The following is a 23858-nucleotide window of genomic DNA, read 5'->3' on the forward strand; positions in this document are numbered from 1 at the left end:
ATCACCCAGTTACGTTGTGACATTTGGTAGCACACAAAGTGTTCTTCGGTAATCGGGAGTTGCATAATCTCATAGTCATAGGAACATGTATAAATCATGAACAAAGCAATAGCAGTAAGCTAAAACAATCAAGTGGTAAGCTAACGGAATGGGTCAAGTCAATCACATCATTCTCCTAATTATGTGATCCCATTTATCAAATGACAACTCATGTCTATGGTTAGGAAACATAACCATCTTTGATCAGCGAGCTAGTCAAGTAGATGCATACTAGTGACACTCTGTTTGTTTATGTATTCACACATGTATTATGTTTCCGGTTAATACAATTCTAGCATGAATAATAAACATTTATCATGAAATAAGGAAATAAATAATAACTTTATTATTTCCTCTAGGGCGTATTTCCTTCAAGGGCACCCGACATGCTGTGGTACTTTTCGTGTCCATTTTGAGAGAGGGCGCACTCGAATAATGACAACCAACAAAGGCATTTTGAAAAAATAGCTGCCACTTTAATATCTCAAATGTTTGTATAATTCAAACCGTGTGCATTTTGTTAACCATTCACGTGACGCCACGTGTCTTGGTTTTAATGGCTATAGGAGGTGTCGTGTGGACAACTGCTTGACTGAACGGGAGGCGTGCGAGCGCAGTCCGGTGCGCAGGATCACCGGGAAGCGTACAAGCTGTTCAACGCAGGATCTGTGCATCTCTTCAATGCAAATGGTTCAGATTATGGTATGCAAATTAAAGCCAGCCTTTGGCGCTAAGCCAAGATATACTGCGACTTGTCAAAATATGCAGCTAAAAATCAATAGCACTATCTATTTTTTGCAATTAAAATTCAGTAATTAAGCATAGATTTCATTCATACTAGAGATCAAGCAGTCGTTCTCATAGGGAAGCGAGACAGCCTTGGACCGCCACCCGCCTCGCTCCCACTGGTCTATATTAATGGCGCCGCCGAGCGGCCGCACCCCCCATCCTCGCCACACACACAATTCATCTCTCTCCGCCCGCATCCTCGACGCCGCTCCGAGTCCTCAAAGCCGTCAGTGCATGAGGATGCCGCCGAAGCGCCCCATCGGAGGGAGCGGCGACGCCGGGGCTGCTGAAGCACCGGAGCACGGCGTGAATATGGAGACAAATGTTTCCATCGCTGCCGATGAGGTGGATAACGAGGCTGCCAACAGGCGGAGGCGGGCCGAGAAAGAACCGCAAGCGACTCCAGCAGGCCTAGACTTCATCAACAACCTCCCCGATGATATGTTGATAGTCATTTTATCCCTCCTCCCAATCAAATATCGGGCGAGGACAGCCGCCCTTTCCCGACGATGGCGCACCCTATGGCTCCGCATCCCTGTCAACCTCCTCGATGCCCACAAGCTCTGCCATGGCTATCGCCAAAGCTTGGATGCGTTCTCCCGGATCCTCGGCAGTCACGATGGCCCAATCAAAGGCCTTATCACGAGCAAGTTCCGTTCCAATGGCAAGGACCGAGCCAAGCTTGATGAGTGGTTCCGATCCCCTGCCATAGATCAGCTCGAGAAGCTAAGTTATAATGATGGGCATATGCGCTTGCTGCCAACGTTCGCGCTTCGCTTCGCACCCACGCTGCGCGTCGCCAAGTTCATGAACTGCCATCCCCCCTTAATGACGCGACCACTCTTTTTCTACCATGACTAAAGCACCTCGAGCTCGTCGCTGCTCGCATCCCAAAGGATAACATGGAGCGCGTGCTTTGCGGCTGTACTGTACTCGAGTTCCTTCATCTTCAGGCGATGAATTGGTCGAGTACCTTGCACATCACCTCCAGGACTCTCCGACCTATTTATGTGTGTTGTTGGTGCTGCAACGAGAGATCACAAAAGGTGGACCACAATATGGTCATCCAGGATACACCTTCACTTGAGAGATTACTTGTAGTTGATCAACAAGGTCCAACAAGAATCAATGTCATTTCTGCGCCAAAATTGAAAGTGGTGGGCTACTCGTCTGTAAATACTACAACTTTCAGGTACAACAGTCGCCTTATATACCTCTCCTTCTTGATATCAATGTTATTTCTAGTTTTGAAGATGTATGTTCATCTGACATCTAGCAAAGCTTCACCCAGACTCTGGGCACAGTGAAGGTCTTGGCACTAGAATCTGTCGGCCCCAACCTGGACCAAGTTGTCAGTTGCCTGAGATGCTTTCCATGCCTGTCGAAGCTGTATATCGAGGTGATGTTCCTTTCCTATTAAATATTAACCATAAGGGAGTTCAATTTTTTCACCTTTTCCCAAGTTTACAATGACAATGTACTACGATTTTTGAAGGAATTTTGGAGGATTTTAGGACATACACCCCACCCCATATTGGTTGCTTCATTCATATGGTTACAATCGTTCATAAGCATTTCTCCTTTGGATTCATCTGTACTAGTTTTCTTAGGGAATTTTTCATCCAATCCAACCTCTTGTGAAGAAGGCTACATGTTTCTAGATTGTAATCAAATGCCCATGTTAATCATGCCAGATCGAAGATGGCACGTTGGTGCATTTTACAAATCTTGCAAACCAAATGGGCGTGTAGCAGTGTTCAAAACTGCATGTAGGCACTAACACATTCTCTTCTTTTGCAGATAATAATAGGCCATGAGGTGGATAATGTTTATAACAACAATCACATCGAATGTCTGGATCTGCATCTCTCAAATATTACTTTGAAATCCTACCGAGGAACCTTACCGGAGATTACACTCGCCAATTTCTTTCTTGCCAGAGCAAAGGTGTTGAGGGTACTAAGGTTGAACACGCATTTAATTAGGAAAGATCAATGGTATGATTATCATAGCCGACAGGTACTGCGGAATGGAAGTGCCTCGAAAAATGCCAAACTTCGTATTGGAAGAGCATATGGCAAAGCAATTGGAAGTCATTGTGTCAAACCCATACATGACTTGTCAGCGGCTGATCCCTTTTCAGAAATGACGCGGTTTGCAATGTTTGAATTTGGGCGTTGTAATCTTTGAATTTGAACCTTGCAATATTTACGATATTTGTTATATTGAACCGTTTCTGTTCTCTTGTCTCAACGCAAACAGTTCATCCGAGTGAACCGCATGTCATATATCGCACACACCATGATCTAGCTGACCGTTTCTTCTGTGTTGCCTAATCACAAATAGTTCATCCGAGTGACTGTATGTTGTACATCACACACACCTTAATCTGGCTGACCGTTTCTTTTGTGTTGCCTAATCACAAATAGTTCATCCGAGTGAACCGTATGATGTACATCGCACACACCTTCATCTGGCTGCCCGTTTCTTTTGTTCCTCCTCATCGAAAACGGTTAATTGAACTGAACTGTATGCCCTGAATCGCACACGCAACTAAAATATGAACCGTGTTTGATGTATCCTCTGTTACAAACGTTTTGCACCTTTTTTGACGGGTTTTTTACACCACCGTTTGTGATTATTGCATCGCACATAGTTTCGTCGAAGGGTCTCTGATCGTAGTGTCGCATTAGCAGCATCCTGCAGTAGTGATACTACATATAAGCTGTATTTGTTCCAATAAGTTACTGCCTATTTACAGATCGCGGGCGCCCGAGTCACACAAACTTAACAAATTAGCCGTACATTTTCTAAATTATTGCATGGCATGTTTAGAAAGCTTGATACCAAGTTGTTAGTTTTATGCTTATCCTCCTTTCCTGAGTTTCGCATGTGTTCTCTATAGATGCCGAGTAGCAGTGACAACACTCATGCTTCATGCCATGTATCTTCATATGATTCGGACAACCCTAGGTATTCAGCAGATTGTGAGGGATCAAGTAGTCTTGAACGGGATAGAGCTGCAACAATTACCCTTCCGGTCAGGACACGGAGGAATGCTCCAAGGAAGCCCACACACCAGCCTAAAGGTGTATATGAAGTAACCGAGATTGATTTAAAGTCTTGGGCTCCAAATAAACCAGATAAAGCATGCATGAGGTTCAGGAGTGTGTGTGGATTTGTTGGCAGGGCAAGGCTCAACATTAATCTGTCAGTGTTTCAGAAGGCTGACACAGAAACACGGTGAAGGATAGTCCGGGAGATCATGGATCACTTCAACGTTCCAGAGCAGTGGAGAATGCAGGTGGAACACGCTGCACTGAAGAAGGCTAGGGATGCTTGGAGAAACTGGAAGCACGTGTTGTACAAGAAGTACTTGAGTGAAGGTAAGGACCCAATCCCTGCATATCCCCAAATTACAAAGGCAGACTTAACATAATTCAAAAGGGTCGGGGCAACTAAAGAGTTTGCTGAGAAGAGTTTCAAGCAATCGGAACTTCAGAAGAAGAACATACACCCCCACCGTATGGGTGTGGCAGGATACTACGACATGAAACTGATATGGGAACATGAGCACAAAGAAGCAGTCGCGGCGAGTGGGAATCCGGCCTTTAGTGAAATCAGGGGCGAACGCGCTAGAGACTACTTGCGGGCACGTGCAAAGAGGCGTGATGACGGAACTTATTACTTTGAAAACGCATGTGACGCCAAACTGTATGAAGTGATGTTAGAAGCTTCCAAGATCCCTGGAAGGTTCTACTGGAACTCAGGGCCATGTGGCATTCTGTCCATTGCTCTGGAAACAAAAGAGCCCCCTGGCCATGCAAGGGGTATAGGTGTTAATGTCCCGCACAAGAGGGCTTTCACACTCAGCAAAGAAGAGAGGCTCGGCATGAAATTTGCTTTTTGCGTGCCGATTCAAAATGGGATATTTTTGTTTTAACCTGGCAATTTCTCCGCACACGGTTCAACTAAATGAGTGTGTGCGATCCACATCGGAAAGCATACGTCAATCGTAGCGGTACCGCCGGTGATACACAGCAGATCGCAAACGATTTGCAGCGCTACTATGTGTGCGTAGGGTCTCCAAAACCGTTTGTGATATCACGTTATCGCACACGAGAACAGCGAGTAAACCGTGCCCAATGCAAAATACAATCCCAGTCATAATTCTTCAGGAAGCGTGTGGGATCCCAAACAAAAAGCACACGTTACTCTTGCGGCAACCATCGGTGATACCCAACAAATCACAAACGGTCTACAACACTTGTATCTGTGCGAAGGGGATCCTAAACCGTTTGTGATAGAACATTATCGCAGATGGTAATTGTTGGCAAACGTGTGCGATGGAGTCTAGCATGGCATACGGGTTACGCAGAGAACTCGTGTGCGATGGGGCACAAATCGCACACAGTTCATATGTTGGCCCATGTGTCTTACATATTGTTTCCCAAACGGTTCATTACAACAGACCGTATGGTTTCACCGCATCATTAGAAACGCTTAATCACCGATATCACACGTGCGAAAGAATTTAGTGTGTGATGTATCACACACGATTATATTTTGGAAGGCCTCTGGATCACTGCTCCATATCCCCGACGGTTTTTGGGTCGTGTGGAAAGGACACCCTATCGCACACATTCACTTGGCGATGGTCCCAAATGCCATCGTGGAAAGGGGTTAAAAACCGTTTGTATAGCACCGACGCGTACCAGTGTGTATATGACATGAAGAAAGCAATAGCAATAAAACTTAACGATCATTATGCTAAGCTAACGGATGGGTCTTGTCCATCACATCATTCTCCTAATGTGATCCCATTCATCAAATGACAACACATGTCTATGGTTAGGAAACTTAACCATCTTTGATTAACGAGCTAGTCTAGTAGAGGCTTACTAGGGACATTGTGTTTTGTATATGTATCCACACATGTATCAAGTTTCCGGTTAATACAATTCTAACATGAATAATAAACATTTATCATGGTATAAGGAAAGATAAAATAACAACTTTATTATTGCCTCTAGGCCATATTTCCTTCAAGAAGTCCTCCGTATTGAACCCATATTTAGCCTTTTCAACGTGCATGGTCCTAGGTTGCTCTTGGTAGACGCAACAAAGCAAAGGAAACTAATAAAACACAAACTATGCAATGCTACAATGAAAACTGAATCATGCATAATGGACATATATTTGGTTCATTGGGACATGATATAGGGAGAGGACATGCAACAAATGAGCTATAGAATGCGTAAAATATAGTGCCATCAACAAGTCGTCCCATGCTCCTCTGCTAGTGCAACTGTTGGGCGCATGTCGGGCGACATGTCAGTTGAATTTTCAGAGGCAAGGACCATCATCCGCCAACAGATGTCTAAGCCAGCTTGGTTCACCTTGTCTCAGGAACAAAAGGTTGCTCTCGTCTTCACCTAGTAGAAGGCCAAAAGCTATAGAGGAGGTTGTGGCATATTTGACTGCGGCGTTCGCACAGTCTATCGAGGTTAGTGACTATGTGCTTTTTCACTTAATATTTCTCATGTAGGCGATAGCCCTCGGGACGCAGGTTGGTTCTGAACATCCAACCTGTGTTTTCTTCTTTTTCTCTAAATTGTTCTTCTAGTAGCCCCCGATGAGCTGTTGTTTTGGCCTACAACGTAGGCCAAACTGTGGATCATTATACTTCAGACTTTGAATTGATTGCGTTGGTTGTAGTAGCCTCTGAGCCTCTAGCCGACTTATGCAAGCCTCCTGGAGGATTTCGAATTTTTCCTTAGGTCAAAATGTGCGGTTTCAGTAGCCCCTGAGACTCAGGTCGGACTGGAAGGCTGACCCGAGGATCGATATCTTCTTGTAGGGACCCCATGTCATGCTTTTAGGATAAAAGTGTTGACACAATAATCCCCGAGACTCTGGCCAGGCTGGAAGGTCGGCTGAGGATTGAATCTTCTCTTCAGAATCCTCTTGCTCCTGTGTTATTTTTAAAAGGGATGTAGTAGCCCCTGAAACTCCAGCCTGGTTTGAGGATCGAAACCTGTCCTTCATGAGCTTTCTTCTCTTTGTTGTTTTGAAGGGGATTCAATAGCCCCGAGACTGAGACTGGGCTGAAAGGATGGTCTGATGTCGACAAGTTAGCGCATATCTGGTGAGATCGCGCATCGCATGGCTCAGCTAGCCGCCGAGCAGTAGAGAAGTGACAACGTTAGCAAGCGGTCAAGGATGTTTTTTCTTCCAACATACATAACGGCATAGTGTTCGAATCGGCTCTTCACCTTTATTGGTGATTACTCTTGTCATGGCATTATGCTTTTGTCATTCTTTTTTTAATAGATTTCGTCCTCCTTTTTAGTTTTGTGCATCCTGATTATGCAAAGACTGGATGTGAACCGTCCGAGTTGTATCACCTTCACGAGTTATGAGTCAATAAAAGTGTGTTCCTAAATACTTAAACGCGCAGCTGCGCTATCCGGGCGTTGCGAGCGCATGCGCGCGAGTCGTCTGATGCATGCATGTGTTGATGCTTTGACTATTTTAACACAACAGTTGATGCCAGCGTGTGGGGACTATGTCAGCGTGCATGTGGATAGCCGCCGCCGATGCACATGCATGTGCTAACGTCACCTATTTATTCAGTTACAAGTTTTTTCAAAAAGCTACAACTTTTGAAACGGATGTCAGAACGAAGAACCGTTTTCACCATTAGGTTCCTCGCGATGAGCTCTTCAAAACTTGATCCCATATGAATATGTTCTGTTGAACTTTTTTAAAAGCAACTTTGATGCTATATGAGGCAACTTTAGTGTTAAAAATCAGCAACTTTGATGCTACAGGAATTGCACCATGTGTACAAGTGAATTCGCCTAGTAACCTCCTAATTAGTTGTGTGCACTAGTGTAATAGGTGGTTACCATGGTTCAGAAACTAAGTTGTAGATTGTTTAGTTGCCTACCATATTGTGCAAGTTGCTTACCATATAGTGGAAACTTCTCCTGCATGGCTTCAGAAACCAAGTTGCCTACGTCGCTACGAAGTTGGCTACGAGTGATCCTCAATTTCCTACAATACTATGGAAGTTGTCCATAAGGGACCTAAGTTGCCTACGATGTTAAAAGGTTTTTTATGGGATCTAAGTCATCTATCATGATTTCAAATTTCGAAACTATGTGGGGATGGATGGTATAAGATCCGTGTGCTTTCTAGGGGGGAGTCTGCCCGACAACACTACTGAGCACGTGAGTATTGGCTACCCAGGTCGCGATGAGCTCTTTCAAAACTAAACCCCACATGGATATGTACTAATGTTTAAAAAAAGCAACTTTAATGCCAGATGAGGCAACTTTAGTGTTAAACAGAAGCAACTTCACTTCAGTAAATGTAACTAATTACCAACAATAAGCAACGAAATAGTAATAGAGAACAACTTCAAAACAGACGTAAATAACATCACATTGCCTTCATAAGCAACTTTCTTTCTACTAGAGGCAACTTTAGTGCTAAAAATAGGCAACTTCTCTACATTTTGTGTCCTAGTTAATTTTGTATGACATTCTCCTAACTTCCCCACCGGTACTTCTAAGTTTTCTATTGTTCATGTTCGTAAGTCGCTGTTTCTACATTGCCTATAATATTACAATGTCATCTACCATTGATACTCTTTTTGTCTGCTATTGCTAGTTATGGTAGGAAACTTGGTGGTGAATCGAGGCAACTTCAAAGTATTTGTAGGCAACTTAGAAAAATAATGATAAACTACTTCACAATATTGTAGGCAACTATTTCTACAAAGTTAGGCAACTGGGCAGCAATGATAAGCAACTAATTACCAATATCAGGTAACTAGGCGTCAATGTTAGGTAATTTATAGTATTTATAGGCAACTGAACATCAACCGTAGGCAACTAACCATCACACAATAGACAACTGAGTAGCCGTGATAGGCAAGTTGGGGTAATGTTAGCAAAATTCACGGATACACATAGTCCAACGAAGTTGTTTTGTATATAGCACCAAAGGGGTCTGATGTTTTGTGTTTTTTCTCATTTTTATGCAAACCAACCTAATACACGGTCTACTAGGATAAAAAAAGAAGTTGCTTCCGTATAGCATTATAGTTGCCTTCATCGCATCCAAAGTTGCCCAAAAAAAAGAGTTTGACGAAACCTATTCATATGGGATCTAGTTTTGAAGAACTCGTCGTGAGAAACTCAATGGTGAAAACGGAACTGAATTCCGACGCTTGAATCAAAAGTTATGACTTTTAAGAATTTTTGAACCCCAACAAATGCACGACAAGATCTAGGCTAATTTAACAGGATCACGTGGAAGGAGATGGTGGCAAAGGACCAGGGTGCTTCTTTTTTTGGAAGCGCGTGCGGAGGGACCGGTTGCATTTTCTATATATGGTAAAAGCGCTGGATCATACCAGCAGGCACCCGAGAGCTCGCTAGCCATGTCCAAGTGTGTTTTATTAAATAAAAAAACTTATGGTTAGTAGTCTTGTTCTCTTAAAGAACCATCTGTTTCTTTTAATTGGAAGGCAGTAGCATACACACAAAAAAGTGTAGAAAAGAACAGTGGATCTTCTCATCTGCACACGAAAGCGAAGCCATGTTCATCCATGCAAGTTTGAGCAGAAAAAAAGATCGTCGATCCTACAGCACAGAGTCAAATCCACACAACATATATATTACGTACACATGATTAACCACAAACACAACCCTTTTGCTTTGACTAAACCAAGTTTTCTCTGACCATATGCATCTACCGTCCCATCTGTAACAGTCCGTGGTGCTATGATCTTCCCCTTCTTTTCTTTTTTCCTTTGCAAGACAAGAGAGTTTATAGTAGACATCGTAAATGATCTCTTGGCAGTTTCCACAAGACAAAATGCGTCGTAGAAGTGGTCTATGAGTAGAATTTGTATGTCTTGGAATCCAAGATGATCTGTCTGAGCCCTCCGATTGGCGACAGGATCATCAGGCACACCCCAAGGACGATGCAGACCTGAAGATCATGGCACAACACACACACACACAAAAATTAGGCCGGAGTTGAGATTGACCAAGGAGAGGCATATATATAACTACAGATAGATAGCTTACCCAGTTGGTGAACCATGAGAGGCTGAATCTTTTGGGCTTGTAGATGGCGAGCCACATGACGCAGGGGAGCTGCAGGAATAACAGGTGTTGACTTAGATTAGCAACTCTGAATTTTACCGATTCCTGTGATTAACTCAAGTGGAGTGGATGAGAGAAATGCTTACGAAGTATGTCGTCGGCGCAAAGGCGAACCCGCCGAAGAAGCCGAGCAGCCCACCGAAGAAAGGGAAGGTGATGGCGACGAACATGGTGAACGCTGCAAACAGATGGAATCTCGTCAGTCCTATTCGTTCAGTGTTATTTTCGTCTTTTGGGTGATATGAGAGCCTTATTTAAGTCTGAAGAAGATGAGGAGGCCCTACCAACATAGAGGCTCCGGGCAATCAAGCGGAGTGTGAGGCCGGGAGGGAACTTGAGCTTCTTCACCAGCACCGTCTCGATCATGTCGAACACCGGCATCGCGTAAATCTACAACATGGCGGCGCCGTCCATTAGGGTTCAGTTTCAGGCATATGCTAGAGCTTGTATATACGGATAGCAAAAAGAATTGTTGGAAAATGTGTGTGTGTGTACCTGGTAGCTTCCGATGACATGGATGACAACCATCATGTTGGCCATGGCGATGAGCCAGGTGGGCTTGTTGAGGGTGATGAGGATGTTGTCGTCGACGCTGTTGCCGAAGGCCCAGTAGCCGATGAGGGCGACGGGGAAGTAGCAGAGCGCGACGACGATGTAGGCCACCACCACGCCCTTCCACATGGGCTTCTTGGACGGCTTCTCCGGCGTGGACGGGATGGTGGCCTGGATCTCCAGCACCACGTTGTGGCCGGCGTACGCGAACGCCACCTCGCCCAGCGCCCCGAAGAAGCCGAACACCTTCCCCGGCGTCGTGGTGGCGCGGAGGTTGTAGTCCACGTTCACCATCTTGCCCTTGTCCACCGACGCGCCCCACGCGATGGTCGAGTAGGACAGCGACATGACGGCGGCGGCCAGGGACACGCCAGAGATGGAGTTGAAGTTGGGCAGCTGCGAGAGGACGAAGTGCACGGACGCGAAGATCATGATGAAGAAGGTGAGCTTGATGTCCTTGCACTTGCCGTCGCAGATCACGTCGTGGAACTTCTTGAGCGACCTCCCGCCGGTGACCATGTACACGATGTTCACGCCCACCTCCACGATCAGCTGCTGCGGCACCACGATCCAGAGCCCCAGCTTGTCGCCGAAGGCGTGCTGCCCGAGCTCGTGGTACCGGTCGAACCGCTTCCCGGGCACCATCTCGTGCATCTCCACCATCTGCCACAGCGTGTAGAGCGTGATCACCCACGAGATGATCAGCACCGCGATGCCAGGGCCCCTGTGGAACCAACCAACAAACAAAAGTTATACACTGCGAAGATCATGATGAAGAAGGTGGTGAATCCATTGAATGGTGGATGGCGTACCAGCCGAGCTCGGACATGGCGTAGGGGAGGCTGAGCACTCCCGCGCCCACCATGGCGGTGACATTGTGGAAGGCCGAGTACCACCACTTGGCGTTCCTCGACGACGTGATAGGGAGCCAGTCGTCGATCTTCTTCTGCTCATCCGTCCTGACATCCTGCGATCAAGTAATCGCCATGCTTGTTAGACATGAACCATGCACAAAACCTCTACAAAAATCCTACTGAGTGAAAAATCTATCAAAAAGTAGGAACCACATATCCATATCTGAATTGTGTACCACATAATCTACTTTCTCTAATCTGTTGAAACCTTCTTGCATTTCCATGGCTTTCGTCTTAAGGAGCAGTGAAAGAAAGGGACAGCAAATCGGCCAGAAAGTTTCAACCCAGTGACGGGACGTCTTTGAATTTTGTAGGTAAAATGGAGTGCTTAGAGATTCCGTTTCTTCTCGGCAGTTGACTTGTCACATGGCCACTCAAGTAGTCGCCAAAGTCAAACTCATGATGCTTAATTGTCACGGCCACCTCATGGCAAAGATAATCTATTTATTTTGTCAAGCACGTTCACATGACAACGGTAACACACTTGTTTATGTAGTTTTGAATCGAAGAAGCCAATCAAACCAGGCTGTGATTTCAAAGCTGCGGTTGAAAGTTGAAACAAGATCGGGCCTCTTTATGTACACCAAGTGGCAGCAGCTTGCAAGTGATTTCTCAAAAAAAAAAAAAAAAAAAAAAACTTGCAAGTAGCAGTGCCAGTTGTTACTATCCTAGTTATCTTACTCCTGACACATCTAATCTATAATTAACATATTGTCGTTGGAGAACGTGACAAAGCTAATCTGCTGGATTATGTGTCTAATTTATCTGGCTTGACCCCTTGTTAGCTGTGATGCAATCTCGTGGCAGCAGCTGCCAAAATGCCAACGGCTATTCCAATGTACAGCAACGTGATACTAGTAGTAGTACAACAGAATATACTGATCCTACTTGTAAGCGATGTTTTTGTCTACTCGTCTAGCATCTTTATTAATACGTATAAATTGGTTGCATACGTCCCAGGATACAGGGACGGATGTGTAACCTTCCTTTTTGAAAATATATTTAAATTTGCATTTTTTGAAATAAGGTGAAAAAGGGCAATTTTGTTACTGTAATTGATTCAGAACAAGTTTTGGTAACCATGTGTGCAAAGGTGGCAGTGGCTTCCGGAACTTTTGAAATAATTATGTTCTGTCGGAATATGAAAATTCTGCCGGGAGAGACATCCATTCTCTCGGTGGGTTTCCCACAAAATTGCTATGAAAATGCTACACCCTCTGTTTATAAGACGTTTTTGCAGTTTAAATTGAACGATAAAAACGTCTTATATTTCGAAACAGGGGTAGTGCTATCCTGACTGAGTACGTAGAGTAATATTCTCTCAGTAAAATTTCACGGTGGTAATAAACAGGTAGGGACCTTTATGCGTCCTTTGAGGTTCCAAGGATCATCTAGTGCAAATTGCGGCATGAAGACTCTTGTAAACTAGTACAAATTGTGGAGTATTCTTCCTGGTTTTGGACGCTAAGGCGAAACATAGGACAAAGTACTGAAAAAGGAGAGGGATCGTTCATACTTCACAGTCGAGAGAAGGTGGGCGGGCCATGCGAGAGAGACAACAAGAGACTTTTTCATTCTTATTTTTGTTTCATGTGATGTCTGAGTCGAAATTTGCTCTAGCCGAGTCAAAATTACAGCACAAGGGCACTCGAGAGGACCAGAACCAATTTTCAGAGAACGGGGGAGAGAGAAGGCAGAATTGGGCAGTTAATGCAAAGCACCGCAAATCACACCGATCATATGACGGGCATGATGCAAACTGTCTAGATACTTTAATCGCCAAATTCTAGAGAGCCTACTGTGGACGGGCATGATGCATAGGGCTGCATCTTCTAGAGAGCGAGAAAAGGGGAGCCGAGCCAGAAAGTAGTAGGGCAAAATCAAGAGTGTGAAGGTGCGAGGCGGGCTTCTCTTGTTTTCACGTGCGGAAGACGAACTGGTAGGGTACCGGTGCGTAGCTACGAACTGGCTCGGCGGGGCCATCTCCCATCCGGTTGGTTTTTTGTCTGCTCGGTGTGGCACGAGCTGCCGGCGGGGAGACGGAAGGGGATCCTCCCCCATGGAAACGCATCCAAGAAGCCGCTTTTTGCCTTTTCGTCCGGGTTTATCCATTTCACGTCATGTCCACCTCTGAAGCTAGCTCCATGCTTCTCGCACCAACTCAGATTCTTGATTCTCTCTCTCTTTCTATCTAGTATCTATCTATCTAAAACTTTTACTGGGTATCTTCTTTTCAGTTGATTAGCAAGATGATTTGCGACTGTAATTTTCTTAACAGCGAGAGAGGGAGATTAATTGCTGAGCAGGAGCACGAACGTACCTTGGCAGGCGGTTCGAAGTTCTCCGCTGCCTGCGTCCCCATGTTCTGCCGGCCGGCCTTGTCTTGAGCAATGGAGAGTAGCAGAGGGAGATGTGTGAGAGGAGGATGTACACAGAGAGAGAGGGGGAGCGAAAGAGATGTTGAGAGCGTCGGGGCCTGTCTGTAATTTATAGAGCATAGCAGAGCAGCAGGGAGCGCGCGGAGTTCCGGATACGCTGTGAACGCGCGGGCGCAGATATCGCGGCTGGGTTGACCGTTGACTCCCCGCAGCAACTCTGCCAGTTTAAGATCCCCCTGGCCCAGCGTGTGGCTGCTGGCTGCGCCCTCGCCGTCAGATCTGGCTTCTACGGCCTACATGAGTCAGCCAGGCTCCGCTCGGTCGGTTTTACTTTTTCTTTTTTCGTCAAGCAAACAAATACTTCATCCGTCCCAAAATTATTATCTTAGATTTGTTTAAATACAGATGTATCTATTTATGTTTTAGTGTTAGATACATCCGTATCTAAACAAATTTAAGACAAGAATTTTAAAACAAATTGGAGTTTGTACTGAGCCTGAGGAACTCAACGAATGGCACATGAAAACCAAGGAACGGGGTCTTTGGGAAAGACGGGGGCACGTAACATGAAGCGGCAGAGCACTGGGGGTGCTCCAAGGTCCATCAAAACACGACATATTCCTCCTCCTCGTCATGTCCAAGCATTTGGCGCAGCGTGAAAGTTTACAACAAGAAACATATCGGAGCGAGCTGTGACCCACGTGATTCGTCGAGTACATTTTCCTTTCACCTCCATCGGCCATTTGGACTGCATGACCACAGCCAAATGTGTGTACACAGCTGTTCAACCACCAGCTGTACGCGTATGTATGCATGTATGTAGGCGCAGGATTAAACAAAACAATTCGATGGAGCTGTTGAGAGTGAAATGCACGGCCGGCTTCTTCCCATCGATTAATTCCTTTTCCCTTTATATTACATTACAAAACTGTTGAAACCACTCCTAGAAAACCATACGATTGGGTCCATCAGATTGCCGTGCCTGCTCTGCACACTTTTTATGAGTGGACACTTGGTTAAATCCATCACGCCTACTTGTTGTCTCTAACGATAAAACAAGGAATATACAAACACATATATGCATTGGGTTGTCATCATATTCCCGCCTTTTTTTGTCTCGTGGAATCCGGCATAATTACTTGCTACGTATATATGCATTGCTCCACCTCCGAGGGACCAGATTCCACTCTGCAATTCACTCGGAAATTTCACCATGGGTGTGATTGAGAGTGCACCTAGAGCAAGAGGACGTCCTCCGGTTATCAAACTTATTACTCGAGGTTGAAAGAAAAGAAGATTGGAAGTGTATGCATCTGTGCAGGGACACGTGCGTGTTAAGTAGGGAGAACGAGAATACAATTAGCACAGGTTGTTGTGTGGCTTGACCCCTCATCCAAGACTATACAATATGAGGATCTTTAACTAACAACAACCTGCCTAAGATTACAACGCACGACACATGTTAACACCATCGTGACATATGTCACGTTACAACTACAGTTACATCATTTAACATCCCCTTCAATCTAAATGTGTCAAGATTGAGATTGTTCTTGAAAGTTTGTAGTTGTCGAACCTGCAATGGCTTTGTAAATCCATCTGCCACTTGATCCGCCTCCGAGGGACCAGATTCCACTCTGCAATTCAGTCGGTAATTTCACTATGGATGTGCTTCAGAGTGCACCTACAGCAAAGGGGATGTCCTCCCGTTATCAAATTTATTACCTGAGGTCACTTTTTGTCCCCTCTTGTGAATTTTAGCCTCTAGTCTAGTAAAATGTTTGTTGTTATCGGCCGTTGTGTCCTCTACGATGACTTCTCGGCCTTCCTCTTTCTTGTTGAAGCACTCTGTGGTTGGAGGCCACGTGTCAAAAGCCACACGTGTGTGATTTACATGCTTTACATATCATGTTTTGCTAATGTCAGATACCTACAAAAATTTCATGCGTCGGTCACTTCTAGGCAGCACGAGGCTGAAGGCGGGAACGACGTGAGGAGTGTCGGCCACGGCGAGGCTGAGCCGTGTACAAGTGAGAGCTGGCGATAGTCGACGGAAGTGAGTAAGAAACTTAACTGGGGCGGGGCCGGGGGTGGGGGAGCTGTTCATTGGGGCAGGGCTTAGACGGGATGGAGGGCGGGTGGCAACCCATCGGTAGCCGCCGGCTGTGGGGATTAGAGACGGGCGGTTAGGGCTGGGTTGGCTGACGGCTACGTGAGGAAGAAGATGAACATGGAACGGTTGGAGGAGGAAGAATGAGATTTGTAGAGTAAGGCAGAGCCTAGTGATGGAAAGGATTTGATTTCTTTCCACCCACCTAGGTCAAGGAATGGTACTTGCAAAAAAAAATAAAGGGAAGGGTTGGTGCACCAATTGTGCTATAGGGCCCTGTTGGGGAACGCGGTATTTCAAAAAAAAATCTACGATCACGCAAGATCTATCTAGGATATGCATAGCAATGAGAGGGTAGAGTGTGTCTACGTACCCTCGTAGACCGAAAGCGGAAGCGTTGAGTAACGCAGTTGATGTAGTCGAACGTCTTCGCGATCCAACCGATCAAGTACCGAACGCACGGCACCTCCGCGATCTGCACACGTTCAACTCGGTGACATCCCTCGTACTCTTGATCCAGTTGAGGCCGAGGGAGAGTTTCGTCAGCACGACGGCGTGATGATGGTGATGATGAAGTTACCGACGCAGGGCTTCGCCTAAGCACTACAAAGATACGACCGAGGTGGAAATCTGTGAAGGGGCACCGCACATGGCTAAGACAATTGTCAACTTGTGTGTCTATGGGGTGCCCCCTCCCCCGTATATAAAGGAGGGGAGGAGGAGGAGGTCCGGTCACAAGGGGCGCGCCCAAAGGGGGATTCCTACTCCTAGTAGGAGTAGGTTTTCCCTTTCCCAGTCCAAGTAGGAGAAGAAGGAAGGAGAGGAGAGGGAGAAGGAAAGAGGGGGGCGCTGCCCCCTCCCTAGTCCAATCCGGACCAGCCCATGGGGGGGGGGGGGCGCGGCCTCCCCTTGTGGCCCTTGTCTCCTTTCCACTAAGGCCCATGAAGGCCCAATACTTCCCCCGGCGAATTCCCGTAACTCTTCGGTACTCCGAAAAATACCCGAACCACTCAGAACCTTTCCGATGTCCAAATAAAGCCTTCCAATATATCGATCTTTACGTCTCGACCATTTTGAGACTCCTCGTCATGTCCGTGTTCTCATCCGGGACTCCGAACAAACTTCGGTCATCAAATCACATAACTCATAATACAAATCGTCATTAAACATTAAGTGTGCAGACCCTACGGGTTCGAGAACTATGTAACTGAGACTCATCTCCGATCAATAACCAATAGCGGAACCTGGATGCTCATATTGGCTCCCACATATTCTACGAAGATCTTTATCAGTCAAACCGCATAACAACATACGTTGTTCCCTTTGTCATCGGTATGTTACTTGCCCGAGATTCGATTGTCGGTATCATCATACCTAGTTCAATCTCGTCACCGGCAAGTCTCTTTACTCGTTCTGTAATGCATCATCCTGCAACTAACTCATTAGTCACATTGCTTGCAAGGCTTATAGTGATGTGCATTACCGAGAGGGCCCAGGGATACCTCTCCGACAATTGGAGTGACAAATCCTAATATCGATCTATGCCAACTCAACAAACACCATTGGAGACACCTATAGAGCATCTTTATAATCACCCAGTTACGTTGTGATGTTTGATAGCACACTAAGTGTTCCTCCGGTATTCGGGAGTTGCATAATCTAATAGTCATAGGAACATGTATAAGTCATGAAGAAAGCAATAGCAATCAAATAAACGATCATAGTGCTAAGCTAACGGATGGGTCTAGTCCATCACATCATTATCTAATGATGTGATCACATTCATCAAATGATAACACATTTTCATGGCTAGGAAACTTAACCATCTTTGATTAACGAGCTAGTCAAGTAGAGGCATACTAGGGACACTCTGTTTGTCTATGTATTCACACATGTACTAAGTTTCCGGTTAATACAATTCTAGCATGAATAATAAACATTTATCATGATATAATGAAATATAAATAGCAACTTTATTATTGACTCTTGGGCATATTTCCTTCAGGCCCTCCCTTACAGTTTTTTTGTAAAAAAAAGATATTTGGTCACTCATTCCTTATCCGACAGCTGCAATATAAACATTAGCTTATTATCTGATGAATTTTGGGCTTGGTTCAGTCCTCTGAGAATCAATTCGTTTGCTCTTTCAGCTTGTCCATTCGGCTGGGATGGGCGACTGAAGTGTAGTCGACCCGAGTGCCTTGGGAAGCGCAAAAGGCTCTGAACTCATTAGAATCGAAGTTTGACCCATTATCTGTGATGATGCTATGTGGGACACCATATCTGAATGTTAACTCTCTGATGAAGCTGACAGTAGTACTTGCTTCGAGGTTTTTGATAGGCTTGGCTTCAATCCATTTGGTGAACTTGTCAACTGCTATGAGCACATGGGTGAAGTCACTTCTGCCAGTCCTCAGAGGTCCAACCATATCTAATCCCCAAACAGCAAAGGGCCAGACGAGTGGAATGGTCTTCAGGGCTGATGCGGGCTTGTGAGACATGTTGGAGTAGAACTGGCAACCTTCACATCTATCAACTATGTCTTTTGCCATTTCATTTTCTTGTGGCCAATAAAATCCCACTCGGTATGCTTTGGCCACAATGGTCCGGAAGGACGCATGGTGACCACAGGTCCCCGAGTGGATGTCGTTGAGGATCACTCGACCTTCTGCTGGTGTTATGCACTTCTGAGCAACTCCGGTAACACTTTCTCTGTAAAGCTGTCCACCCATTACTATGAAAGCTTTAGACCGACGGACATTCTGACGGGCCTCTTCTTCATCCTCTGGGAGCTCTTTCCTGAGGATATACACAATGTATGGCACTGTGCAATCGGGTATGACGACCAAAACTTCCATGACCAAGTCGACCACGGTTGGGATTTCAACTTCAGTCGGATCAGTAGGGCTCTTAGGTTGTGGGGGCTCCTCGGTGAAGGGATCCTCTTGGACGGACGGCGTGTGAAGATGCTCCAGGAACACATTACTGGGAATAGGCTCATGCTTGGAGCCTATTGAGGGAGTCCTGGATTAGGGGGTATCCGGACAGCCGGACTATATCCTTTGGCCGGACTGTTGGACTATGAAGATACAAGATTGAAGACTTCGCTCCATGTCCGGATGGGACTCTCCTTGGCGTGGAAGGCACGCTTGGTAGTACGGATATGTAGATTTCCTTCCTTGTAACCGACTCTGTGTAACCCTAGCCCCCTTCGGTGTCTATATAAATCAGAGGGTTTAGTCCGTAGGACCAACAACAACAATCATACCATAGGCCAGCTTCTAGGGTTTAGCCTCTCTGATCTCGTGGTAGATCAACTCTTGTACTACTCATATCATCAAGAACAATCAAGCAGGACGTAGGGTTTTACCTCCATCAAGAGGGCCCGAACCCGGGTAAACATCGTGTCCCCTACCTCCTGTTACCATCCGCCTTAGACGCACAGTTCGGGACCCCCTACCCGAGATCCGCCGGTTTTGACACCGACATTGGTGCTTTCATTGAGAGTTCCTCTGTGTCGTCATCGTTAGGCTTGATGGCTCCTTCGATCATCGATAGCGATGCAGTCCAGGGTGAGACTTTTCTCCCCGGACAGATCTTTGTATTCGGCGGCTTCGCACTGCGGGCCAACTCGCTTGGCCATCTGGAGCAGATCGAAAGTTACGCCCCTGGCCATCTGGTCAGATTTGGAAGCTTAAACTACACGACCGACATCCGCGGAGACTTGATCTTCGACGGATTCGAGCCCATGCCGAGTGCGCCGCACAGTCACGATGAGCATGATTTAGCTCTACCATCGGACAATGTTCAGGAGACCGCACTGGCAACCGCTCCGACTCTCAATTCGGAGCCAATTGCGACATCCATGGACGGGTGGATAGACCCCGCCATGAAGGCCGTATTCTCAGTGGTGATCGAGCCGAGTATCGACCTTACCCTTCACGGGAGCCGTGACGCCGAACTACCGGACTCATCCCCGACCACGGACTCCGAACCGCCCGCGCCCGTGCCTATCGAATCCGACTGGGCGCCGATCATGGAGTTCACCTCCGCGGATATCTTTCAACACTCGCCCTTCGGCGACATACTGAATTCATTAAAGTCTCTCTCCTTGTCAGGAGAGTCCTGGCCGAACTATGTCCGACAGAATTGGGATGCAGATGATGAAGAAATTCGCCGCCCACCCACCACCCACTTAGTAGCCACTGTCGACGATTTGACCTACATGCTCGACTTTGACTCCAAAGACATCGACGGTATGGACGACGATGCAGGAGACGAACAGGAGCCACTGCCCATAGGGCACTGGACGCCCACTTCATCATACGATGTATACATGGTGGACACACCCAAAGAAAACGACGACGAGGAACGGAAGGACGCAGCGAAGGATCGTTCCCTCGAGAAGAAGTCAAAGCGGCGGCGTAAGCGCCGCTCCAAATCCCGCCTCGGCAGAAATAGTGATCATATAGACCCAGCAATAGAGCAGGGTGAGCCAGCGAACGACAAACACGGCATTGAACCACCATCCGACCACGGCAACACGGAGAATCAAACCGAACAACCTGACTCCGGCGAAGATAACAGTCTGGATGACATCACACCAGACAGGCACCCGAAGCAACAGAATACCCATCAAAGGCTTGTTGCCATTGCGAGGAGTCTGAAAAAGCAGAAGCAAAGGCTCAGGGCTGCACAAGACGCACTCAGAATTAGATGGAGTGAAGTACTCAACACTGCAGCAAAATACGGCAGTAGTCGCCACACAAAGAGCTACCCGAAGCGAAAGCTACTACCTGAATTCGATGAGGAGGCCTTAGATCCCCCGCAATCAAAAAACAAAACAACCATCCGGTCAGATTGACGACCTCGTGGACAATATAGAGCGGCAAACGACGCCACACACAAGCCAGTATGCGATCCACGTGAGGGCTCGCATCAAAAGGACGTCGCAACCAGATCCATCTACGGGCCACGCAAGCGCGCTCCAGCATGCAATGCAACACAACAAACATCCCAACACCACGGTACACCTAAATACAGGGGTGCCGCACACCCCCTATGTTTCACCGATGAGGTGCTGGACCATGAATTTCCAGAGGAATTCAAACCCGTAAACATAGAGGCATACGATAGAACAACAGACCCTGGGACCTAGATTGAGGACTACATCCTCCATATCACTACAAAAAAAGACACATCTGTGACATTTTGGGCCGAACGAATTTTTTTTCCTGTCATTCATATGACACTTCTATGGCAATAATTGTGACAAAACCCGGTATCATCATAGATGTGGTGGGCTCCTACTTCTATGACAAAAAATCATGACAAAAAATGGGCTTTTCGTCCTGGGCGGGCCGAAGACGCAACTGCATGGCATTCTTTGGGCCGTCCATGACAGAAAATACCGTGGTAGAAGCGAGGGGGAGGAAAATTTCGGGGAGTTCCCGGTTACGGTGGGAGGTCGGGGGCCGAGCGATGCGTGTTTCTCTCGTACATGTACGTGCGTGTGTGCGAGGCGTTGGCTCTAACTGAACCCGAGCGAGGCGTTGGGCTCTAACTAAACCCCGAGTGATTGCACTGCAGGCTACGCGTTACTGAACCCGAGCAATCAATCGATGGCTGTTAACTGAACCCGATCGAGCGATTCCTTCGCTACTGCTGCTAACTGAAGCCGATCGATGGGATGAACAGTGAGCGTTGCGGGGGGGGGGGGGGTGCGATGAACAGTGAGCGATGGCGTTGCCTCTGGATGAACATGACCCCGTGGTGTGGTGGAGGGCTGGATAAACAGTAGACGGTGGAGGGGTGCCCGTGGAGGGGTGGATGAACAGGACCCTGTGGTGTGGAGGGCTGGATGAACAGTAGACGATGGAGGGGTGCCCGTGGAGGGGTTGTTGAACAGGACCCCGTGGTGTGGAGGGCTGGATGAACAGTAGACGGTGGAGGGATGGTTGAATAGTAGCCGGTGGAGTAGCGCGCGGTGGAGGCTGGATGAACAGGAGCCCGTGGAGGCTGGATGAACAGGAGCCCGTGGAGGCTGGAGGAGGTCGACGATGGAGATGAACAGTATCCCGTGGAGTCCCATTTTGCGGTACGCCACACCCCTCCTGATGAACAGGACCCCCGTTTCGACCGTAGCGCTCCAACACAAGTCCGTTCCGTCCGTTTTGCGGTACGCCACACCCCTCCCGATCAACAGGACCCCTGTTTCGACCGTAGGAGGTCCGTTTCCTCCGTTTTGTGGTACGCCAAACCCCTCCCGATGAACAGGATCCCATTTCGAACGTGGCCGGTCGAACACAAGGCCATTTCCTCCGTTCTGCGGTACGCCAGGCCTCGTTTCCATCGCCTGTTCCGTCCAAGCCCTCCCGATGAAAACGACGCATTCCGTTGCCTCCCCATGAACACGACGCATTCCGTTGCCTCCCCATGAACACGACGACGACGCTGTTTCTCTGTTCCGACCCAACCATGTACATGAGCCGTCGCCGTACGTATGCGCGAGTAGGCGTTCGAGACCCCGCCCGTATGTACACATACGTGGCCCTATTTTCTTTCTTGCACCCTGGCCGTTGTACGTACGTGTAAATGCTACGCGCGCCTCTACTACAACACGTGCGCGCCTCTACTACGACACGTGCGCGCCTCTACATCGACCAGTATGTACGTACACGTTCACGACCAGAATGACAACGCTACGTACGCTTCGACCAGGTGGGTCCCGACTGTCAGGCACTTCCTTGCCTGCGAAGATGTAGCTGGTCGGTCCCAGCAGTCACGGGGCGAATCGTTTTGTTTTTTTGCCTAGACGCACTTCCTTGCGTGCGCAGATGTAGCTGGTGGGTCCTAGCAGTCAGGGGAATCATTTTTTTCACGAAATACGGTTGCCCGTCCGGTGGGTCCCGCTGTCAGGTGGAGGAATAATTATTTTGCACGTAATCAGGAGGCACTTCCTTGCTGCGGCCATGGACCCAGCTGTCAGCCTCTCCACGTACAGTCCATGTCCGATGGAAGCCGTTCCTTGACCACGTTGACCACGCCACGCCGAGAGCACCAGGGCGGTGGACGACAGCGAGGCCTAGGAAGGGGACGACGCAGAGCCGGGGAAGACGCGACAGTGGATGCCCATGCGTAGAGGAGTACGAGGGTTCACTGGTTCGCTGCAGTGTGAGGCTGCCGTCGACGCAGAGTAACAGGGGGTGTGGGTGAGTAGAGGGATGGCTTGGCCAGCGGTGGGAGTAGTAGGGGGCGGTGAGGCCTCCGCCGCATCTCAGCCGGCCGCAGGAGGCAGGAGCACGAGACACGACCGGCACTGGTTTGGGCGGCTGGAGCAAGAAGACCAGAGGTTGAAGAAGCACTACGGCCGTTGGATGGACATCGTACGATCACTAGAGCTAGAATCATGCATATTGACTAAGTTGACAAAGCCCTCCGTCCCCGTCAACTTAGTAGGCCCGCAAGTCTGCCTGCCACTATACTGGGTCCCAGCTGACAGGGGGAGTATTCATTTTTTTGTGCGTAATAAGGAGGCACTTCCTTGCGTGCGAAGATATAGCTGGTGGGTCCGAGCTGTCAGCGGCGGTAACATTTTTTTCACGAAATACAGAGGCCCTTTCGGTGGGTCCCTGATGTCAGGTGGAGGAATCATTATTTTGCCCGTAATAAGGAGGCATTTCCTTGCGTGCGGCCGTGGACCCAACTGATGTCTACTACACAACCTTCTTCTTGTAGACGTTGTCGGGCCTCCAAGTGCAGAGGTTTGTAGGACAGTAGAAACTTTCCCTCAAGTGGATGACCTAAGATTTATCAATCCATAGGAGGCGTAGGATGAAGATGGTCTCTCTCAAGCAACCCTGCAACCAAATAACAAAGAGTCTCTTGTGTCCCC

The 23858-nt window shown here is 47.4% G+C and overlaps 1 protein-coding gene across 1 annotated transcript; it reads right to left on the bottom strand.

The window, feature by feature from the left end:
* Positions 1-9495: 9495 nt before the first annotated feature.
* LOC123147487 (lysine histidine transporter 2) lies at positions 9496-14056 on the bottom strand. The gene is made up of 7 exons (XM_044566751.1): positions 13797-14056; positions 11375-11529; positions 10506-11286; positions 10295-10400; positions 10097-10188; positions 9933-10001; positions 9496-9834 (listed from the first exon to the last, which is right to left on the bottom strand). Exons 1-7 carry the CDS (start codon positions 13836-13838, stop codon positions 9736-9738), a joined length of 1344 nt encoding a protein of 447 aa, XP_044422686.1. The 5' UTR covers positions 13839-14056; the 3' UTR covers positions 9496-9735.
* Between the last annotated feature and the right edge of the window lie 9802 nt (positions 14057-23858).

This window comes from Triticum aestivum, chromosome 7A (assembly GCF_018294505.1).
Source record: "Triticum aestivum cultivar Chinese Spring chromosome 7A, IWGSC CS RefSeq v2.1, whole genome shotgun sequence".
Taxonomy (NCBI): domain Eukaryota; kingdom Viridiplantae; phylum Streptophyta; class Magnoliopsida; order Poales; family Poaceae; genus Triticum; species Triticum aestivum.